We start from the raw sequence: 22,939 nt of genomic DNA, 5'->3' as shown, positions 1-22,939 counted from the left end.
CACACATACATACATAGGTACAACCATAACTATATACATATATGTAATATACGTCATTTTATAGACACATACAATCTAACTCGTCGCCTACCGAACCCTCGAACTCTTAAGTTATTTTAATCAAACTATACTTATTACTAAATTGTTTAAACTTTCGTGAGACATCATAATTAATTAATTAAGAAACGGCTTAACTCACGTTTGATCGTCCCGTGACGGCACCGACTAGTTTCGGACCCATCGGGGGTCCATCTTCAGGGCGAGTGCACTCTCGTCGTCGAGACGCGACGCTACCTGCGAAGTCCTCGGATTAAACACTCGCCCTGAAGATGGACCCCCGATGGGTCCGAAACTAGTCGGTGCCGTCACCGGACAATCAAACGTGAGTTAAGCCGTTTCTTAATTAATTATACTTATTACTTATGTATACTTGTTTAGTAATAGTATGGGTTCTTTATCTTGTAAATAAGTTCATGGACTCGGTAGAATACGCAATTTTATTTATTTTAGTGCCAAATATAAAACGTATTTGTTTATAAAAATTTATATAACACTCACTTTAAAAACATTAGTGAAAAAACATTGACACAATCAGAAACTGCCGACTGCGCAGCTTCGGTGGGTGTTGTACGAATATTAATGATAAGTGATTCATATTTGATTCAGTTAAAATTTGAGATAAGCTCGAATATGACTTCAAATCATGTCGTGTGTACAAACGTGACCGTAAAAATCATTGGGATTTCTTTTTTGGTTGCTAAGAGTGTGAGTCTACATGCGGGTCGCACCGCGACGCACTTCGCACAACTAACAAATCTCACTTTTCAACAGAACGTCACCTGCGCCACCACTGGCACACTCTACACTTGCTACGTCCCCGACGTGGAACGAGGCAGACTGTAATTTCGCTTCACGACATTTGGGTATCTCTTGACGATCGTGCTGCGTTTCTTCGTCTGAAACGTCATTTACATCTCGTCCTCCGCCCGTTAGCCCGACTGGCTGTGCAGCGTAGACCCGGCCGGAGGTCGCTTTGAGCACTTTAGGACTGACTTCTTTCACCTCGGCGTCAAAGGCGTCCACAACGTCCGTCATTTCGGAGAACGCATTGACTTGTAGAACAAAAACGTTTCCGTCCGGGGAGCGGGAGCGGGGGCGGCGCTAGGTGCGGCGAGCGTCCGCGCGGCGTTGACGCAGGTCGAGGGCGACGTGGGAAGCGAGCGCGGCGGCCAGCGACAGCGCCAGGCCCGCCAGCTGTGCGCGCACGCACATCAGCCGCCGCGCGCCGCACGCCAATGCCAGCCCCGCGTGCCGCGCCGCCAACGTGAGCGCCCACGGCCCGCGCCAGCCGCTGCCGCCCACACACAGCCCGCACTACAATACACACACATATCAAAAACTTATCGTCATGTTTACTTTCTGCTGACATCGGCTAGGACATGGTAAGATATTGAATACACTGAAAAATGTGGATACCTGCAGGACGTCCCAGAGCGCCCCGCACGCGCCCCAGGCGGCGGCGGCCACTGCCGGCAGCGCCAGGTCGGAGCGCGCGGCACGCCAGCGCAGCAACGCCAACAGCAGCGAGCCGTGCGCCGCGCCGCCGCCCGCCGCCAGGGCGCGCCCCGCACCACCCGCACGCGCCGCGGCCATGCTCAGCGTGGCCGCCGCCAAAGCTTGCAGCGCGCCCGCGCCGCACAGCGCACGCCACGCGCCTCCCCAGCCGCCCACGCACACACCGTACCACTGCACCCCCGCAAAATTTTTGTACATGTAGTTAAAAGAATTATTTGAATGTAAGTGATGTTCAACGAAACTAGCGTACGACGTTCGTACCCTCATATATGAAGTATAAATGAAACCCTGTTGAAGTCCTATGAAAAACCCCATGGGTGCGGCGAAGATTGCACGAGGGTCAGCTATGGCGGCGCGGGCGTCGGGCGGCGCGGCGTTTGTGCTGGCTCCCGCTGCCGCCAGCGCCGCGCCCGCTAGCGCCATCGCCGCCCAGCATGCGGCCAGCGCGCGCCTTCCTGCGGCGTTCAGCCCCGCACCGCCCGATACCATGCGCACCTGCGGGCAGCCCGCCGCTCCGCACGTGCGCTCCTGCAAATAAAGAAATAAATATTTTTTTGTATGCAATTCTTTAAGGACAAAAGATACTTCCAACATCTTAATATAAAGCAGCCTAAGAACCTCGTAGTCGTCTTCGATGTAATAATCGTCCAGCAAGGGCCAGCGTGTCGCCGTGACGTTGTCGGCGAGCGCGACAGTAGTCGGCTCCTCCGGCCACAGCGCCAAGGCGCCGCCGAGTAGCAGTGCGCCCAACACCAGGCCTAGGTCCTGTGCCGCGCGCAGCCCCCGCAGCGCCCGCCGCAACACGACTCGACGCCGGTTCTCGTCGCCCGCAGTCTGCGACAGCGCGGCCGCCGACACACTCAACGCAAGCGAAGACGGCGATAGCGCGGCGCCGCAAAGCGCGTACAGCGAGAGCAGCGCCCACAGTGGCAGCGCCAGCGCATGCGCGCCTACCAATGCAGCGACCAGCGCGTGCGCCGCCGTCACCACAAGTCGCGGTCCCGCGCGCTGCACGAGCGAGGGAGCAAGGGGCGCCGCGATCGCCGCCACCGCGTGCATCACGGCCAGCGGCGCCGCGCCCGCCTCCGCACCCGCGAATGCCGTGAAGGGCAGCAACGCGGCGGCGCACAGCCCGCTCGCCGCGCACAGCAGCGTAAAGCGTACGACGGCGGAGCGCGGCACGGGGGCCGGCGGCCGCACAATTAGCCGCCGTACCGACGCCGCGCCCACCGACGACGCCGCGGAGTCGCGCCGCCGCCCACCACCGCCCGGCGCCAAGCCCCGCGCTGGCGCCTTCGCCTTTCGCCACGGCCACTCTTTTTTATATATAGTGGGGACGGGGAGCTTCAAAAAAAGAAAAAATACTTTAAAGGCTCAACAACATATATTGGCTTACTCGAAACTGATTGGGAGGCAGGAAGTTACCTGTGGGGCGCCGGCACCGGCCAGGGCGCGGTGCCGGTGGGGATCTGAGGTGGTGCGCGCGGCGGAGCGCAGGGCCGCCGGCCGCGCGCGCTCCGCCAGCTCCGGCAGGCTGCCCATATCCGAAGTCCGCTCGAACCCGCTCGTCCCGCACGCCCCGCACGCCCCGCACGCCCCGCGTTGCGGATTATGCTATCATTCCTGTAAAAAAATCCCGTATAATAAGCAGATCCACACTCCATTCGCTACGTAATCCATCCTTTCAGACATGGTGTTCATGCACCTCTATTAGCCGTCATATCTGAACTTTTCACATCATTCAGAATTCACACCATAATGACTCTCCATACCTCTTATGATATAAAATGAGTTGTCAGTGTTGAGGTCAGATAATATTTAAGTTCCCATTTAATGTTATATCTAAGCTAATGTAAGTAGTACTTTAAAAACTTACAATTAATTAACTGTTAAAATATTGCTAATTGCAAAAACAATAAAAAAATGGTTCTGATGACCAAAAAGAAAGTCGGATCTTCTAATTAATGTAATATTCTGTGACAATGTGAGAACTTATTTATGCCCAAAAATATCTGGATTTGATTACAATTTGTAACAGCAAGGGGTGCATGTAGTTTTATAGGCTAATAAAATCAGAAAAACTTTTCGAGGATAACCCTTATCGACGGACCGCGACGACCTACGTGGTCCCTGCCCAGCGCCCCCCCCCCCCCCACGCCTCCCACAGCCACCTTCTGCGAGGGAGGGGGGATATTTGATTGAGTTGATTACGATATAGATATGCATAACCATAATATTTACAAATTTAACATCTTTCCAGTGTCTTGAAACATAAAACTGTGTGTCTGTTTTTAGTTTATACCTAAGGGGAGCATTTCATTTGAAGTAGCTTAAACTTTTCATTATTCTTATTTAGATCAACCAGCATTAGGCACTCCTGTGCACTCCTGCAATGTTGGTGAGTTTGTGGGCACGTTTTAATCATTTACCTAAGTCAATATTTTAAATAAAATCCTTGTAATATTGAAATTCACACAAAACATCTACACCCCATCATCTATATGTTGTTTTTTTTAATAATATTTAAACTATCGCAGCAAATATGATAAAACATAAGGTCACCCCAGTCATTATCTTTGACAAAACCGTGATAACAATATGATTTACACGGATATTTTGGTTTCAAAAACCCAAGGTTATTATTTTACGACGATATCGATACAGTGAACTATGTAGGTATCTTCTCAATTCACATACAAATCAGTTGACTCGACTATAAACTGACTCACCTATACACCAGCTCCACGCATCTTAATTTGGCTTCGCCTTTGCCTTTGCAATATCCCAACACACCTTTCTACACTTGCACTTTCACCAAACGATAATTTATTCCTCTAAATATATATGAAAACAGATATATTGCACTATGCAAATGATTTTAGAACAGATTGTGTCATATATTGAGATGATAAGTGTGTATTCATTTAATAGCGCGTGTCATGTGAGCTTCGCCGCCAGCCTCGCGGGTCGAGGGCGCGGGTCTCGGTAGCGGCGGAGCAGAGGGTTGCGCCGCGCCGGGACGTTGGGTAACACTCGTTTAGGTCTAAACGAGGACTAGGTGTCTGTTACAAAATTTTATTATTCTGTTTTCTACACAGGCGAGTACATAGTGATATACTCGACAAACAGTTTGATTATTTTATTATTATTGTGTATTTCGTTGAATCTCTCAGATTCCAATAATTTTGGTTCACTTCTATGCAACCATTCTTGGTAAAATTCAATCAAAGAATCCTAGCGACGAAGTTGAGTTTACTTCTACAACACTTTATAAATAACTAGCTTTTACCCGCGACTCCGTCCGCGCGGAACAAAAAATTGAAAACGGGGTAAAAATTATCCTAAGTCCGTTTCCTGCTTCTAAGCTACCTGCCCACCAATTTTCAGTCAAATCGACTCAGCCGTTCTTGAGTTATAAATAGTGTAACTAACACGACTTTCTTTTATATATATAGATTAACTGAATACAAAGTATTAAGCTATTATTAAGAATATCCCTGTTTTAACAAAAGAATGGTCAGCATGCAGACGGCGCAACTCGTGGCAAGACGTGTGAGGCGGGCGGGGGATGCTGACCGCGCACGCGCGCAGCCCGTGCACCTCGCGCGAGACCGGCGCGGCACGCTGGGCGCGAAGGCAGTATGATCCGAGCACTCGGGTTGCGGCTAGCGGCATAACACAAATGCAATACACTAGCCCCATCTCAATAAATCATCTCCTACTACTTTGAGCTTTGTGTGTCTGGAAGTTGTAAGAGAAACTGATGCACTGTTCGCCAGAGCGTGGGCCGGCAGAGGAGCGGGGGAGAGTGCAGACGTCTGTGATCCGCGCGAGGTCAAATGACAGCAGCGTGTCAAGGTCCCAGTGAACTGGGCTATGACGCTGTAGCCAGCAAAAGCAAAGGCTACCATGACTTCGAGACAGTCATCGAATGATACATTCAGTTAGACAGTTGACTGTACAGCCGACATAACATAACTACTTGCCTTATATCATTTCTATAATAAATGGTCTTAACACTAGAGGCTATAGGCATAGGTGGGCACAGTTAATCAAAAAGTTAACTTCGTTAATCGTTAATTCGTTAAATAAAAATTTAACTTCGTTAATCGTTAAAGCGTTTAATTTACGAAAATTTAACGCAAGTTAAAGTTAACAGTTAAAGTTAATTTTTGTTTATATTACGAGTATAAGGCGCAAGCGGGAAATGGCCATATGAATAATCTCCGAATCGTATGGACCGATTTTGTCGAGACTTTCAATAGAACTTAGGCTATTTTTTTTACTGCGCTTACGAAATCTCGGGCGATCGCTAATCCTATCTATAGTTTAGTTATATAATATACTAAAATATAATTTAGACAATAGGAGCGATGTACTAATGCCTGTACCATAATAATGACATAGCATGCACTAGTTACACACACTTATATACTACACTGACAATGATGGACAATTGACTTTTTCAGTCAATTTTTTATCGACAATCCGACGTCACGGAATTAGAGAGCTAACTAAATTTAGACAACACAAATTTTCTATTAAACAGTAAGACATGTGATAATATTAAAAAGAAAACAATCAAAACTTTTGTACAGTATTTACATTTATCTGTTACTATTTGCACCCGGATATTCATTTGCTCATACTCCAACAACTGGACATTTAATTTTATGTATAATTTGGTAATATTTTTTTATTTTATTTTAGCTAAGGACCCACGAACAGACATCATTTTTTACGTACTTTTTATTTATTAATATTGATTTATTAATAAAACTTCTAACATCAGAGGAAACTTATTATAACATTGATAAATAAACTATAAAACCAATCCAGTGATACATCTCAACGCATCAAACTATACAACTGAGATGCCTTCGATAACTTCTATCATCTAATGATCTATCGTCCGATCTATTGTTATATGTTAAATCAAGTTAAATTACTCTCAGTGTATAGAGCATAAGTTACACGACATAACGAAAACAACCGATCGCGGGTGATGTCTTCTCTCTTTCTTATCACCTATAAAATCGTTATAGTTAATTAGTAAGAATATTTTTTGAATTATTTTCAACGACATTCGATTAATTTTAAAATAAACTTTCGATATACGTAAAAAAATCGATGTCTTTTTGTAAAGGTCACTTGTGGCGACATTTCATATATTAAATTTAGTATAACACAGTTTAACATTATTTCACTAACATAATTATTTTATCTTTTTCCTCATTCTTTCTCGTTTTGTCGTTTACTTTTTTTGTAAACAAACAAATTATCTTCGCTATTGTCTTTGCGCAGCGCACGTGCATCCCCGACCATTAGAAGGGTTGGGGCCATAAATCCATCGAGTTCGTTATCGCATTCTCTGTGCGGCTGTCCATTTGATCCTTTGTTCATATTTTTGTTGTTGTTAAAATTATTTTTCGTTGACTATGAAGAAGCTCCAAAAAAAACAAACGACGGTAATAAACACCTAAATCCCTTTTGTTTTTGAGGAACGTTTATTGCGTGCACATTTCGTCTTTCGAATTTTTAAATTTATTTTTCATTGTTTGTTTCTTATCTACGCAATGACAAAAAAATCCTATTTGTACGCTTTTTCAAATGAACCATAAACTATTTTTTTTATATTTTTTGTTGTCTTTAAACTCCAACATTAAAATAAACATTTTTGTCTGCAAAAAAGTTTAGTTGTATTTTAGGTACGACGTTGAAGAGTAATGCACACTCGATTATTTTGATTGCTATTCAACGCAGAGTTTATCTTTTTTAATAGATTTTGCGTCTCACGTATAACAATTATTGTATTAAGAGTAAAGTGTTTTCGAACCTTATGTTGATTTTATAACAAAGTCTTGTTCTAAAAAAAGTGATGTTAAATAAATGAAAACCAGTTTTAATGTGAATAAAATGTAATAAAGACTTTTCGAGATATTTGTGTAAATGTGAAATAATTAATAAACTTTGAAGGTATCTAGCGCCTAAACTTCGCAATATTGATAGAGGTAAGTTTGTTTAAATCGTCACTATTTTCTAACAAGGATTCTGTGGTACTCTTTTAATCACGTCTATCCCGGCTGCTCGGTGTATTGTATAACATGCATCACACTCGCTCGTTCTCGTTCTCTCTCGTTCTCGTTCACCATTCGACTCGCCGACGGTCGCCGAACATAGCCGAACTTACGAATGTATATAATGTGCCTGATGCATAATTTAAATAAAATGACAACACGTCAATAAGTGTCTATTGTAACAATTAACGGACTAAATTAACGGAAGTAGAATTTAACGGAAGTTAACAAGAGCGTTAACACTTTTTGAATTTAACTTAAAAGTTAATCCGTTAAGGAAAATGTTAACTTCGTTAATTAACGATTAACGGATTAACGAGTTAATGCCCACCTTTGGCTATAGGTATTTCACATTATGATTATATCCGAACTTGACTATCTTTAGGTAAAAGTAGTTACTTTCTAGTCTATAATAGTCTAGTCTAAGGCGATTTACAGACGAGTTCTTGCGGAAACCCTAATCTGGATCAAGTCTATTAGTGTTCACGGCCGCCGCCCCGCTCCGCCCCGCTCCGCCCCGCAGCCCCGGCCTTCGAGTAACAAATATGTAAATAATTATTTGCATTTTGCACACATGTAAGAGGATTATAGATAAATATAGGTAACTATAATAATAACATCAGGTAAGAAAACTGAACGACATTCAAGGCTTCCAAATATCATAAGAAATGGATCATATTTCTGCAATTAAGAGAAACTATGAAATGCAATAAAGTAATATAAATACCTATGTGGCGATTGAAGATTAGTACAATAGTTATTGTCAGAACAAACAGATCGCTGTCTCGGATGCCCTGTTAATGGTTGAATTCGTACTACAATTTGTGATTTACATGTAATTCTTCTGTCATGTCTCGACTATTTATAAATCTATGTTAACACAAAAAAGCTTAAATATTCTCATATGATATGTGTGAATGTCGGCCACTTACTGGTCGATGCAGCGTGGGCAGACCTTTTTTTTTTTTATAGTCTGGAAATGCATTTACGCACCCCTACGCCGGGCTGTGCAATGGCGTAGGGAGTGTGGGACTCGCCGGCCGCAGAAGGCGACCGGAATACCCACTAAAACCAGACTGCCCTCTCACGCGTTACGGCGGGGCCACGGGAAACGCGTTAGCTTACTTCCGTGACCCGGCCTGCGTTTGGCCCTTAGGGGCCCTCAAATAGCGTGGGCAGACCTCCCGCAAGATGAACCGATGATCTAATCAAGGTTGCCGGAGTATCCTGGATGCGGGTTGCACAGGACCGATCATTGTGGCGATCTTTGGGAGCGGCCTATGCCCAGCAGTGGGCGTTACGAGGCTGAATTTATGGATGGATGAACATAGTATATATTTATGACTATACAGTATAGTATTATCTGTGTTATTACTATGTTTTTACGTGTCGACGTCGCTAACAAAATCTAGTTACATCCAACTAAAGAAATGTTTCATACCTATAATAATGTTTTTCTCCGCCATATCAGATATGCAACAAGTGCGCGTGAATGAAGATATGACGAAGTACATACATTTGCGTATCGACGAGTAGTGGCTAGTGGCAGACAAGTCAACACACATTAAATTTATATTGCTGTGACCACACAGCTCGGTAAACTGAGGCTCTTTGAGGACTCTCTTCAATTTTATTATTACAATCTTACTAATTATATTAATAATACGTGAAGCGAAAACTTTATATTCCTTTTTAAATGAAATTGCGTCAACGGATGTGTATAAAATACGTCTAGAAAAGCTATTTTTAGTGAAAATCATAATTGATAATGAATTATGGCCGAATTTAAAATTTAAATCGGAACGAAGCAAATATACTGTCATTTCTAAGTAAACGCCTATCCATTTAGAGAGATTGAATTTTATGTACATCGTCATGTGATCTCTACTTATGAAGAGCCACTTTAATTCAAAATTATAATGAAAGAACTATTTTAAAACGCAACTAGATCGGGACCGATAAAGAAGAGTTATATGGAGCGTCGTTGTGGTCTATCATACAGCATGAATTTCATATTCTATTAAATGATAGTGTTACGATAGCAGGAGTATAGTAACATCATGTTTATTAAACGACGGATCAAACTATTTGTGAAGGTTAAGTTTATTTACATACGTTTTTATCAAGCTACAAGAGATTCTTGTCCTTAACTGTTTCATTTTTTTTAAATCATACTACTCGTAATATTATAAATGCGAATGTTTAGATGGATGGATGGATGTTAATTTAAAGGTATCACTGGAACGGCTCAACGGATCTTGATGAAATGTGTCATAGATGTAGAACATAGCCTGGAAGAACAGATAGTCTACTCTACTTAGTAAGTTTTTTTGATTCCGCACGGACGGAGTCGCTTGCGTAAGCTAGTGAATAAAAATGCTAGGCTAATAAATATCTTTAGGTTTCATTTTTCAGGCATTGACTCAGTATTTAAAATAATTTGTGGAAAAAATTTGGTGTAAAAAACGATGTCAAATGTGGATTAAGAAATGAATTCAAAAAATGTTCTATTATTTTTGTGTTCAATTATGTTTATGTTTGTCTTTTGTGTTATGCGCTGTTATAAAAAAAGGCACAACGATATGAAAGTTCAATAATTAGCCCTGTGAAGAACAAAGACAAAGTAAACATAACATTTTTAGCGCCAAGACAATTTCAATCTAAGACTTGGTTTTTTTATAAAAAATGAAAAACTTTACATACTTTGGCGTTAACCGATAGATATTGAGGTTCTATACCTCCACGAAGCATTTAATCCATCGCTTAAGAAAAACCCTGTAGTTAATTGCGAGGCGATATCGTTCGACGACCGGCGGAGAGTGCTCTGTTGACGCAAACTATGTGTTGATAATTTTATTGCATTATTTTGAAGTAAGAATGTTGACCCTCAATTATGAATGAAAACAATACGTGGGTCATTATAGTTTGAGTCACATTTACTGGCGATGTTACCGTCCTATTAAATTATATAAGACGAATTGGGTACCAAAACAATCTTTTGTTCTTTACGCGAAAACAATACTAAAATGTGCAAAAGCACTTCAATAGACACTGAGACTGACTCTTTACTATGAACGATACATGAAGTATCAGTTCGTTATTTATCATTATAAAGTTTATTTTAAAGAATTTTTAGAAGTAATAATTTTGATTCAAATACAATATAAATCCTCGCCGGACTGTCCCTGTCCGCTTGTGCGACATGGCGACCGCAGGCCGCACACAAACTATATAATAAACTGACGTGAGTATTTATGCTCATTTGAGTAAACGTTAAAGCGAAATAAAGCGATAAATATAAGTGATATAAAGATGTATCAGGTTACGGTCGTTCTTATAGCTGTCACTTTGCTCATGTTATATTATTTATCAACGAGAAAATACAACTACTGGAAAATAAGAGGTATCCCTTACGAGAGACCTCTGCCACTGTTCGGCAACTACCTGCAGTACATCTGTCTGCGGCGGCCCGCCTTCCTCGTAGCGCAGCGGTTGTGCGAGCGCTTCCCCAACGCGCCGCTAGTGGGCACCTTTTATGGCACCCAGCCCGCGCTTCTGCTGCAGGACCCCGACCTCGTCAGACTCGTCACCACCAAGGACTTCTACTACTTCAACAGCAGGGAGGTCGCCGACTACACTCCCCGGGAGGCGGTCACGCAAAATCTTTTCTTCACCTACGGCGACAGATGGAAAGTGATTCGAAATAATTTAACTCCTCTGTTCACGTCTGCCAAAATGAAGAACATGTTTTATTTGATCGAGAAATGCACGCATCAATTGGAGGCTCTGATAGAGGCGGAGACATCGGGGTCGGGCGGCGCCGAGCTGGACATGCGGCAGCTGATGGCGCGCTTCACCATGGACTGCATCGGCTCCTGCGCATTCGGCGTAGAGACTAACACTTTGATAAAGAGCGATGAACCCAATCCCTACCGGGTGATGGGCGATAAGATTTTCGAGAATTCATTCGACCGGGGCTTCCGGCTGGTCTGCCGCGCGATGTGGCCCGCCGCGTTTTACGGGCTGCGCTTTCGCGTCTTCCCCGAAGAAATAATACATTTCTTCAAGACGATGCTTTTGAAAGTGTTCGAGGTTCGCGGCTACAGGCCCACGAACAGAAATGACTTTGTCGATCTCCTGCTCGACTTGAAACAAAATAACTATCTGGTCGGCGAGAGCATCACCACTTACAAGAACGGGGAAGGGCGGCAGGTGCGGCTCGAGTTCGACGATGAGACGATGAGCGCGCAATGCGTTGTGTTCTTTGCGGCGGGGTACGAGACCTCGGCGACGACGCTGGCCTATACGCTGCACATGCTGGCCCGGCACCCCGCCGCGCAGGACAGAGTCATCGCGGAGGTGGAGGAGTTCCTGCGGCGGCACGGCGGCCGCATCCCCTACGATTGCGTGTACGAGCTGCCGTACACGATGGCGTGCGTGCAGGAGACGCTGCGCTTGTTCCCCGTGCTGGGCGTCGTGACGCGAGAGCTGGTGGAAGACCACGTGCTGCCTGGCGGTCTGCACCTAAGCCGCGGCCTACGCGTGCACATCCCTGTCTATCATTTTCATCACAATTCTAAATATTTCCCGAATCCAGAAGAGTTCGACCCGGAAAGGTTCCTCGGCGAACGAAAGAAAACGATAAAGCCCTACACCTACATGCCCTTCGGTGAGGGACCAAGATTATGTATAGGTAGGTAAATTTATAAAATTAGCAATTTTGAACTACACTATCGGCAATCAAACTGTAGTTACCTAGCTCACGTTATTAGTTCCCCTTTATGACATGGAGATATGGTTATTGCAGGGATGAGATTCGCATGGATGCAGATGCTGGCGGGGCTGGCGGCGGTATTTCGGCGGCACAGCGTGGCGACAGCGCACGATAGTCGCGACGTCAAGCACTTCCACTACGACCCAACTTCCATCGTCACCATACCCACGCATTCCATCAACCTCAAGTTAGTGCGCCGCGACGACCAAGCATCACCAGGACCTCATCCTAACGCCCCTCGCTAATGAACATCACACCGAGGACAGGCAACTTTTTAGATTTAAATTGACTATTTGACAGTGTGAACGGGTACCATATTTTCTTGATTCCTTTCGTAAATATCACTAAAAGAAGAACAATAACACAAGATTGTTTGTATTCAAGACGCCAGAGAAGGTTTGGACATATACAATCTATCTAAACAAAACAAATATACTATTTGAAACTTCTTGCTTGCACTATGACTTTTGACATGACTGTTTATTTTTATAATAGTACTAGCGGTTGCTCGCGACTTCGTCAGCGGACAAAAAAGTAGCCATAATCGACCGCATGCAACAGCCACCTTCCCGTTAAAATCAGCCGATCCGTTTAGGAAATTCCAGGAACAAACGCGGCCTTGCATGTCTGCAAGTGCGTGTTTGAACGGAAACACAGACAAGAGATTAAAAAATTGGTTTTTCGTTATCAGCAAAGCAAACACATTATGCGAACGAAAAATGTTTTTTTAATTCCACACAGACACTACAATTTTATTATGTTTTGATTAGAGGTGTGTCCTGAGTGAATTCTGCTATTAAAAATTATTTTCTTGAGAAAAAAGCGATGCGTAATCACTTCTCAAGTACTTAACCAAAAGTTTTACACGTTTACGCGAACTTTCGAATTATTGACCTTTGGAGAAACCTTTAAAGAACAATCGACGCAAAGTCCAGCGATAATACGCACGATTTCATTTGATACTTAAATAATTGTTTCAGAACTGTGTTTTAATTTTAACTGCTTGTTTGATTTATTATAAGTTAACGAAAATGTTAACCCGGTGAAAAATCGAAAATAGGAAGTTGTGAGCTGCAACTTCTAGCCACTGAGCCACAGGGACTGTTACATATAGTACATCTGCGGTGCGCCCGTCTACTGGCGGTCACAATAGTACTGCGTGACTGCGTCACTGCGTCACTGCGCGATGCGCCTGTCCTGAGAAATGTTTACACATTATTTATCAGAATGTTATATAATACAATAAACCGTCTTACATATTTCGTACATTTTATTTCTTACTAAACACAACCCTCGTAAAAACGCTTATCATAAAGCTATTGTTTGGCTCTGAATGACTTTATTGACCCCTGCAGAAATATGTCCAATATGGTTTGTGTGGGATGTAATCAGTCAATGTAATCTCAGAACAGTTAGAGTTTGCAGCTCTTGGTTTGTTATAGAGATGGAAGTTATACATTGGATCGCTTCTTGGCCTTATACACATATACCTAATAATAATATGATATATTTTACCGACTTTATGTTATCTTTACTTATATGGTGTGAAATTTAATCGTGATTAATGCGTATTTAATTGACTTCGACTTTGTGAAACTTCGGATGCACTAAAAATCCTAAAATATTACCTTATTTCTAAATACCAACATATTCTGAGCGTAGGAATGATTGAAAATGAAAATGAAAAAATATTTATTGACATCCAAAAAATACAGTGAATTATCCAGGATCCTCGCACTAGGCACAGCCTGTATCGCGAGGACCCAGCTCAGTGATTTAACAAGAAACATCGTTAGATGGCAACACATGGGCATTAAACAATATTAGAATAGTTAGGAGTTAAGTAAACTACACAACAAAAACAAAAACATTCTCATTACAACTCAATCCATAAATAATCACTTAATTATTCTTATTTAATGTACTATAATGAAGTTTGATAATGTGTGTAAATGATTGAAGATTCATAATGAAGTTGCGATTGTAGAACTTGTTAGTATATTAATGAACCTTTGTTTGCTAATATTAATATTAAAATACGTGTCAGAAGTTTAACCTAACCTTTATATTACTTATGTACAATACATTATTACGCTACTGATATCCAGCAGTTTTGAATTATATTGTATATTTTAATTTAAAAAGTAGAACAATTGTTTTATTAACGTTTCCTTGGACAATCTCTATTGTGACAGTGGTAGATCCCGCAACAACAATATTTGTTGGGTACTCGAATGGGTCGGCTCACCCGGTGCAATACCACAACCACACAGAAGACAGGCCTCAAGTGGAAGCAATTCCGGGTACAATCTTATACATATGAGTGTCGGAGGCCTAGTTTTAGTTCTAGTCTATGGGCGTCGATGAACACCTTGGTGTTCCCGCTACTTGTTTGCCCCCTTCTCTTATAAAAAAAAGTTATATGTATGTATGTAATATTATTGGAGACTTATGAGAGTGATTACTGCAACATAGATGTCTCGTTGCCGTCCAGCACAAGGTTGAAATTATCTTCTGATATATGATATAATGTTTGTATGTATGTATGTACAACGAGATCATTAAAAATAACAACTTGACAATAAATGGTAATCACATCACAGAGTGACTGATGTTTACATCAATCATCTATTCTTAAATTTTAAATACATAACTACTTATTTATGTTTTCAATAGTAGGAAATATGTATAATTTTGTATTAACTGTATAAGAAAAAATATGTACTGTATTATTATGTAGTTAAGTCACTCTCAAAAGTTAATTTGAATCTGTATTGTATTACGTAATCTTAATTTATTTGTAAAAATTGTAAATCAAATTGTAACTTCAATGTTTAAGTAGAGGTGTGTCAGTCACGACCGCGCCAAATGAAAGTTCGTGCTCTCTGTCTACTCCTATGGGTCACGGGCGTAAGTTATTTTGTTTGTTGTTCTAACTCAGTATATTTTTGTTCTTCCGGATCTTTACTTATTGTTTACTATTCTGATAAAAGAAAATATCAGTTAATGTTAGAGGTTCGTCTTCTTTCCGATATTTAAAAAAAATCATCACTATATCCTGATTATGAAAGTCGAAAGTTAACAAACTGGTCTACGTGACCAGTGGTCGTAGTTAATATCCTTGGGATAACGGAAACGCTGTTGTAAATAAGCCGACATCCCCCCTTCAATACAAGTCTAATGATAATTTATGGGGGTCGGTGTCTTCCCGTGCCCGCGAACTCCCACCCGACGTGACCCCCGCGCCCAGCACCCGGCACCCGGTGACCTCCGGGACTTGTCTCAACTTTATCCATTAAACTAATAACATAACTGATAAATATTGCAAAGTAAACTTTGAAGTGAAATTGTGTTAGGCGAACATTTGCTAAAACTTTCAGTAAACAACGTAAATCTTTGACTGGAAGACTAAAAAGCCCCTTCTTGATGAACTTAAGTAATTTGTCCTGCAGAGATGTGAAACATAAAATGTTTGCAAAGGAAAAAAAAACAAAACTGCTTAGTATAAAATTAACAAACCGACATTCAATTTTGTAATGGATAGAACGAATTTTGCATGGTCGATGTTTGCATTTTAGATGATATCAAATGCTTACACAAATTTCATTGGAAGTTTGATAATGTTCTTAAAATGAACATGTAACCTTACTCCAGAAAATATTACTTCTTCAGAAATTCTCATCCCAAATTATCAAGGGAAGCATCACGTTGTGGGCTGAGTTCAACAATATTTTTTAGAAAAAATATTGTAGATTCTATTTCAACTGGGCTGTTGCAGGTTGAAGTATTGTTTCATTACATAATTATTATTGAACAATACACAAATAATGAAATAATATTGCTTATCTCTGAGTGTGGCGAATCACAATAAGGCGTTTGCACAGAATTGCTATTCTTTTCATCAGGCTTTATTTATAACTAGCTATCGCTAGCGACTCCATCTGCGCGGAGTTAAAAAAACTGTCGTTCTGGAGATCCATTCAACTAAACATTCGCATTTATAATATTATTAAGATTATTAATATCAATATCGTAATTTTGTTTACTATTCATTTTATTAAATTTAAATAGGCCGCAGTTTTACAGTTCCTTTAAATGGCTTTATAAAATGTACGATAATTCCCCGACGTGGCTCACGTATTCATGGTTTGCGCGGGCTCGAAACTTCCCGAGGGCGTCGTAAAAAAAATGAACAGAATTGTAAATTAACTTAATCGGATCAGAATTTACTGGATAAGAGAGGTACCACTAAGAATAAAGGACGAAAGAAAAGAAAAAGAATTGTAGAGCTGACCTCATAAAATGAAAAGGCTTAGGAAAAGCTATAAAGTATAAACTAGCCCAAAAGCTAGTATTAACTAGCTTTTCCTCACTTGACTTTTTTAGTCGGTAAGTAATGAATGTATTTAAATAACATAATATAAAATAAATCCACCTTGACCCTGACAAAGTGATATGTGACATATTATTTTGGCCGGCAGAGGAGCGGGGGAGAGAGGGCAGACGTCTGTGATCCGCGCGAGGTCAAATGACAGTAGCGTGTCTAGGTCCCAGTGAACTGGGCTATGACGCTGTAGTCAGCAAAAGCAAAGGCTACCATGACTTCGAGACAGTCATCGAATGATACATTCAGTTAGACAATTGACTGTACAGCCGACATAACATAACTACTTGCCTTATATCATTTCTATAATAAATGGTCTTAACACTAGAGGCTATAGGTATTTCACATTATGATTATATCCGAACTTGACTATCTTTAGGTAAAAGTAGTTACTTTCTAGTCTATAATAGTCTAGTCTAAGGCAATTTACAGACGAGTTCTTGCGGAAACCCTAATCTGGATCAAGTCTATTAGTGTTCACGGCCGCCGCCCCGCTCCGCCCCGCTCCGCCCCGCAGCCCCGGCCTTCGAGTAACAAATATGTAAATAATTATTTGCATTTTGCACACATGTAAGAGGATTATAGATAAATATAGGTAACTATAATAATAACATCAGGTAAGAAAACTGAACGACATTCAAGGCTTCCAAATATCATAAGAAATGGATCATATTTCTGCAATTAAGAGAAACTATGAAATGCAATAAAGTAATATAAATACCTATGTGGCGATTGAAGATTAGTACAATAGTTATTGTCAGAACAAACAGATCGCTGTCTCGGATGCCCTGTTAATGGTTGAATTCGTACTACAATTTGTGATTTACATGTAATTCTTCTGTCATGTCTCGACTATTTATAAATCTATGTTAACACAAAAAAGCTTAAATATTCTCATATGATATGTGTGAATGGCGGCCACGTACAGGTCGATGCAGCGTGGGCAGACCTCCCGCAAGATGGACCGATGATCTGGTCAAGGTTGCCGGAGTATCATGGATGCGGGTTGCACAGGACCGATCATTGTGGCGATCTTTGGGAGCGGCCTATGCCCAGCAGTGGGCGTTACGAGGCTGAATTGATGGATGGATGAACATTGTATATATGTATTTATGACTATAGGTATAGTATAGTATTATCTGTGTTATTACTATGTTTTTACGTGTCGACGTCGCTAACAAAATCTAGTTACATCCAACTAAAGAAATGTTTCATACCTATAATAATGTTTTTCTCCGCCATATCAGATATGCAACAAGTGCGCGTGAATGAAGATACGACGAAGTATGTACATACATTTGCGTATCGACGAGTAGTGGCTAGTGGCAGACAAGTCAACACCCATTAAATTTTTATTGCTGTGACCACACAGCTCGGTAAACTGAGGCTCTTTGAGGACTCTCTTCAATTTTATTATTACAATCTCACTAATTATATTAATAATCCGTGAAGCGAAAACTTTATATTCCTTTTTAAATGAAATTGCGTTAACGGATGTGTATGATATACGTCTAGAAAAGTTATTTTTAGTAAAAATCATAATTGATAATGAATTATGGCCGAATTTAAAATTTAAATCGGAACGAAGCAAATACTGTCATTTCTAAGTAAACGCCTATCCATTTAGAGAGATCAGTGAATTTTATGTACATCGTCATGTGATCACTATTTATGAAGAGCCACTTTAATTCAAAATTATAATGAAAGAACTATTTTAAAACGCAACTAGATCGGGACCGATAAAGAAGAGTTATATGGAGCGTCGTTGTGGTCTATCATACAGCATGATTTTGATATTCTATTAATTGATAGTGTTACGATAGCAGGAGTATAGTAACATCATGTTTATTAAACGACGGATCAAACTATTTGTGGAGGTTAAGTTTATTTACATACGTTTTTATGAAACTACAAGAGATTCTTGTCCTTAACTGTTTCATTTTTTTTAAATCATACTACTCGTAATATTATAAATGCGATTGTTTAGATGGATGGATGGGTGGATGAATGTTTGTTTAAAGGTATCACTGGAACGGCTCAACGGATCTTGATGAAATGTGTCATAAATGTAGAACATAGCCTGGAAGAACAGATAGTCTACTTAGTAAGTTTTTTTGATTCCGCACGGACGGAGTCGCTTGCGTAAGCTAGTGAATAAAAATGCTAGGCTAATAAATATCTTTAGGTTTTATTTTTCAGGCATTGACTCAGTATTTAAAATAATTTGTGGAAAAAATTTGGTGTAAAAAACGATGTCAAATGTGGATTAAGAAATGAATTCAAAAAATGTTCTATTATGTTTGTGTTCAATTATGTTTATGTTTGTCTTTTGTGTTATGCGCTGTTATAAAAAAAAAGGCACAACGATATGAAAGTTCAATAATTAGCCCTGTGAAGAACAAAGACAAAGTAAACATAACATTTTTAGCGCCAAGACAATTTCAATCTAAGACTTGGTTTTTTTATAAAAAATGAAAAACTTTACATACTTTGGCCTTAACCGATAGATATTGAGGTTCTATACCTCCACGAAGCATTTAATCCATCGCTTAAGAAAAACCCTGTAGTTAATTGCGAGGCGATATCGTTCGACGGCCGGCGGAGAGTGCTCTGTTGACGCAAACTATGTGTTGATAAATTTTATTGCATTATTTTGAAGTAAGAATGTTGACCCTCAATTATGAATGAAAACAATACGTGGGTCATTATAGTTTGAGTCACATTTACTGGTGAAGTTATCGTCCTATTAAATTGGGTACCAAAACAATCTTTTGTTCTTTACGCGAAAACAATACTAAAATGTGCAAAATGCAAAATTCAATAGACACTGAGACTGACTCTTTACTATGAACGATACATAAAATATCAGTTCGTTATATATCATTATAAAGTTTATTTTAAAGAATTTTAAGAAGTAATGATTTTGATTCAAATACAATATAAATCCTCGCCGGACTGTCCCTGTCCGCTTGTGCGACATGGCGACCGCAAGCCTCACACAAACTATATAATAAACTGACGTGAGTATTTATGCTCATTTTAATAAACGTTAAAGCGAAATAAAGCGATAAACATTAGTGATATAAAGATGTATCAGGTTACGGTCGTTCTTATAGCTTTCACTTTGCTCATATTATATTATTTATCAACGAGAAAATTCAACTACTGGAAAATAAGAGGTATCCCTTACGAGAGACCTCTGCCACTGTTCGGCAACTACCTGCAGTACATCTGTCTGCGGCGGCCCGCCTTCCTCGTAGCGCAGCGGTTGTGCGAGCGCTTCCCCGACGCGCCACTAGTGGGCACCTTTTATGGCACCCAGCCCGCGCTTCTGCTGCAGGACCCCGAACTCGTCAGAGTCGTCACCACCAAGGACTTCTACTACTTCAACAGCAGGGAGGTCGCCGACTACACTCCCCGGGAGGCGGTCACGCAAAGCCTTTTCTTCACCTACGGCGACAGATGGAAAGTGATTCGAAATAATTTAACTCCTCTTTTCACTTCTGCCAAAATGAAGAACATGTTTTATTTGATCGAGAAATGCACGCATCAATTGGAGGCTCTGATAGAGGCGGAGACATCGGGGTCGGGCGGCGCCGAGCTGGACATGCGGCAGCTGATGGCGCGCTTCACCATGGACTGCATCGGGTCCTGCGCATTCGGCATAGAGACTAACACTTTGGTCAAGAGCGATGAACCCAATCCCTACCGGGTGATGGGCGATAAGATTTTAGAGAATTCATTCGACCGGGGCTTCCGGCTGGTCTGCCGCGCGATGTGGCCCGCCGCGTTTTACGGGCTGCGCTTTCGCGTCTTCCCCGAAGAAATAATACATTTCTTCAAGACGATGCTTTTGAAAGTGTTCGAGGTTCGCGGCTACAGGCCCACGAACAGAAATGACTTTGTCGATCTCCTGCTCGACTTGAAACAAAATAACTATCTGGTCGGCGAGAGCATCACCACTTACAAGAACGGGGAAGGGCGGCAGGTGCGGCTCGAGTTCGACGATGAGACGATGAGCGCGCAATGCGTTGTGTTCTTTGCGGCGGGGTACGAGACCTCGGCGACGACGCTGGCCTATACGCTGCACATGCTGGCCCGGCACCCCGCCGCGCAGGACAGAGTCATCGCGGAGGTGGAGGAGTTCCTGCGGCGGCACGGCGGCCGCATCCCCTACGATTGCGTGTACGAGCTGCCGTACACGATGGCGTGCGTGCAGGAGACGCTGCGCTTGTTCCCCGTGCTGGGCGTCGTGACGCGAGAGCTGGTGGAAGACCACGTGCTGCCTGGCGGTCTGCACCTAAACCGCGGCCTACGCGTGCACATCCCTGTCTATCATTTTCATCACAATCCTAAATATTTCCCGAATCCCGAAGAGTTCGACCCGGAGCGGTTCCTCGGCGAACGAAAGAAAACGATAAAGCCCTACACCTACATGCCCTTCGGTGAGGGACCAAGATTATGTATAGGTAGGTAAATTTATAAAATTAGCAATTTTGAACTACACTATCAGCAATCAAAGTGTAGTTACCTAGCTCACGTTATTAGTTCCCCTTTATGACATGGAGATATGGTTATTGCAGGGATGAGATTCGCATGGATGCAGATGCTGGCGGGGCTGGCGGCGGTATTTCGGCGGCACAGCGTGGCGACAGCGCACGATAGTCGCGACGTCAAGCACTTCCACTACGACCCAACTTCCATCGTCACCATACCCACGCATTCCATCAACCTCAAGTTAGTGCGCCGCGACGACCAAGCATCACCAGGACCTCATCCTAACGCCCCTCGCTAATGAACATCACACCGAGGACAGGCAACTTTTTAGATTTAAATTGACTATTTGACAGTGTGAACGGGTACCATATTTTCTTGATTCCTTTCGTAAATATCACTAAAAGAAGAACAATAACACAAGATTGTTTGTATTCAAGACGCCAGAGAAGGTTTGGACATATACAATCTATCTAAACAAAACAAATATACTATTTGAAACTTCTTGCTTGCACTATGACTTTTGACATGACTGTTTATTTTTATAATAGTACTAGCGGTTGCTCGCGACTTCGTCAGCGGACAAAAAAGTAGCCATAATCGACCGCATGCAACAGCCACCTTCCCGTTAAAATCGGCCGATCCGTTTAGGAAATTCCAGGAACAAAAGCGGACTTGCATGTCTGCAAGTGCGTGTTTGAACGGAAACACAGACAAGAGATTAAAAAATTGGTTTTTCGTTATCAGCAAGGCATTACTACTTATTTACGTTTTCAATAGTAGGAAATATGTATAATTTTGTATTAACTGTATAAGAAAAAATATGTACTGTATTATTATGTAGTTAAGTCACTCTCAAAAGTTAATTTGAATCTGTATTGTATTACGTAATCTTAATTTATTTGTAAAAATTGTAAATCAAATTGTAACTTCAATGTTTAAGTAGAGGTGTGTCAGTCACGACCGCGCCAAATGAAAATCCGTGGACTCTGTCTACTCCTATGGCTCACGGGCGTAAGTTATTTTGTTGTTCTAACTCAGTATATTTTTGTTCTTCCGGATCTTTACTTATTGTTTACTATTCTGATAAAAGAAAATATGAGTTAATGTCTGAGGTCCGTCTTCTTTCCCGTATTTTAAAAAAATCATCACTATATCCTGATTATGAAAGTCTGAAGTTAGCAAACTGGTCTACGTGACCAGTGGTCGTAGTTAATATCCTTGGGATAACGGAAACGCTGTTGTAAATAAGCCGACATCCCCCCTTCAATACAAGTCTAATGATAATTTATGGGGGTCGGTGTCTTCCCGTGCCCGCAAACTCCCACCCGACGTGACCCCCGCGCCTGGCTACCGGCACCCGGCACCCAGTGACCTTTGGAACTTGTCTCAACTTTATCCATTAAACTAATAACATAACTGATAAATATTGCAAAGTAAACTTTGAAGTGAAATTGTGTTAGGCGAATATTTGCTAAAACTTTCAGTAAACAACGTAAATCTTTGAATGGAAGACTAAAAAGCCCCTTCTTGATGAACTTGGGTAATTTGTCCTGCAGAGATGTGAAACATAAAATGTTTGCAAAGGAAAAAAAAAAACAAAACTGCTTAGTATAAAATTAACAAACCGACATT

At 41.5% G+C, this 22,939-nt stretch overlaps 3 protein-coding genes across 3 annotated transcripts; 2 read left to right on the top strand and 1 right to left on the bottom strand.

Moving 5' to 3' along the window:
- Positions 1 to 414: 414 nt before the first annotated feature.
- Positions 415 to 3,138, bottom strand: LOC106713037 (the record flags this gene model as incomplete). Its single annotated transcript, XM_045683304.1, has 5 exons — positions 415 to 1,374; positions 1,477 to 1,746; positions 1,837 to 2,103; positions 2,194 to 2,919; positions 3,001 to 3,138. Coding segments are annotated over 5 exons (1,614 nt in total), but the record flags the coding sequence as incomplete, so codon positions are not given.
- A 7,826-nt stretch (positions 3,139 to 10,964) lies between these two features.
- On the top strand, positions 10,965 to 12,848 carry LOC123722183 (cytochrome P450 6B5-like). The gene is made up of 2 exons (XM_045683160.1): positions 10,965 to 12,345; positions 12,460 to 12,848. The coding sequence occupies exons 1-2, from the start codon at positions 10,965 to 10,967 to the stop codon at positions 12,669 to 12,671; spliced, it is 1,593 nt and encodes a 530-aa protein (XP_045539116.1). The 3' UTR covers positions 12,672 to 12,848.
- Positions 12,849 to 19,835: 6,987 nt separating this feature from the next.
- On the top strand, positions 19,836 to 21,785 carry LOC123722178 (cytochrome P450 6B5-like). The gene is made up of 2 exons (XM_045683082.1): positions 19,836 to 21,279; positions 21,394 to 21,785. Exons 1-2 carry the CDS (start codon positions 19,899 to 19,901, stop codon positions 21,603 to 21,605), a joined length of 1,593 nt encoding a protein of 530 aa, XP_045539038.1. The 5' UTR covers positions 19,836 to 19,898; the 3' UTR covers positions 21,606 to 21,785.
- The last annotated feature ends 1,154 nt before the right edge of the window (positions 21,786 to 22,939 follow it).

This window comes from Papilio machaon, chromosome 21, assembly GCF_912999745.1.
Source record: "Papilio machaon chromosome 21, ilPapMach1.1, whole genome shotgun sequence".
Lineage (NCBI taxonomy): Eukaryota > Metazoa > Arthropoda > Insecta > Lepidoptera > Papilionidae > Papilio > Papilio machaon.
The sequence above is the reverse complement of the archived record's forward strand: the minus strand, read 5'-3'. Positions and strand labels throughout refer to the sequence as shown.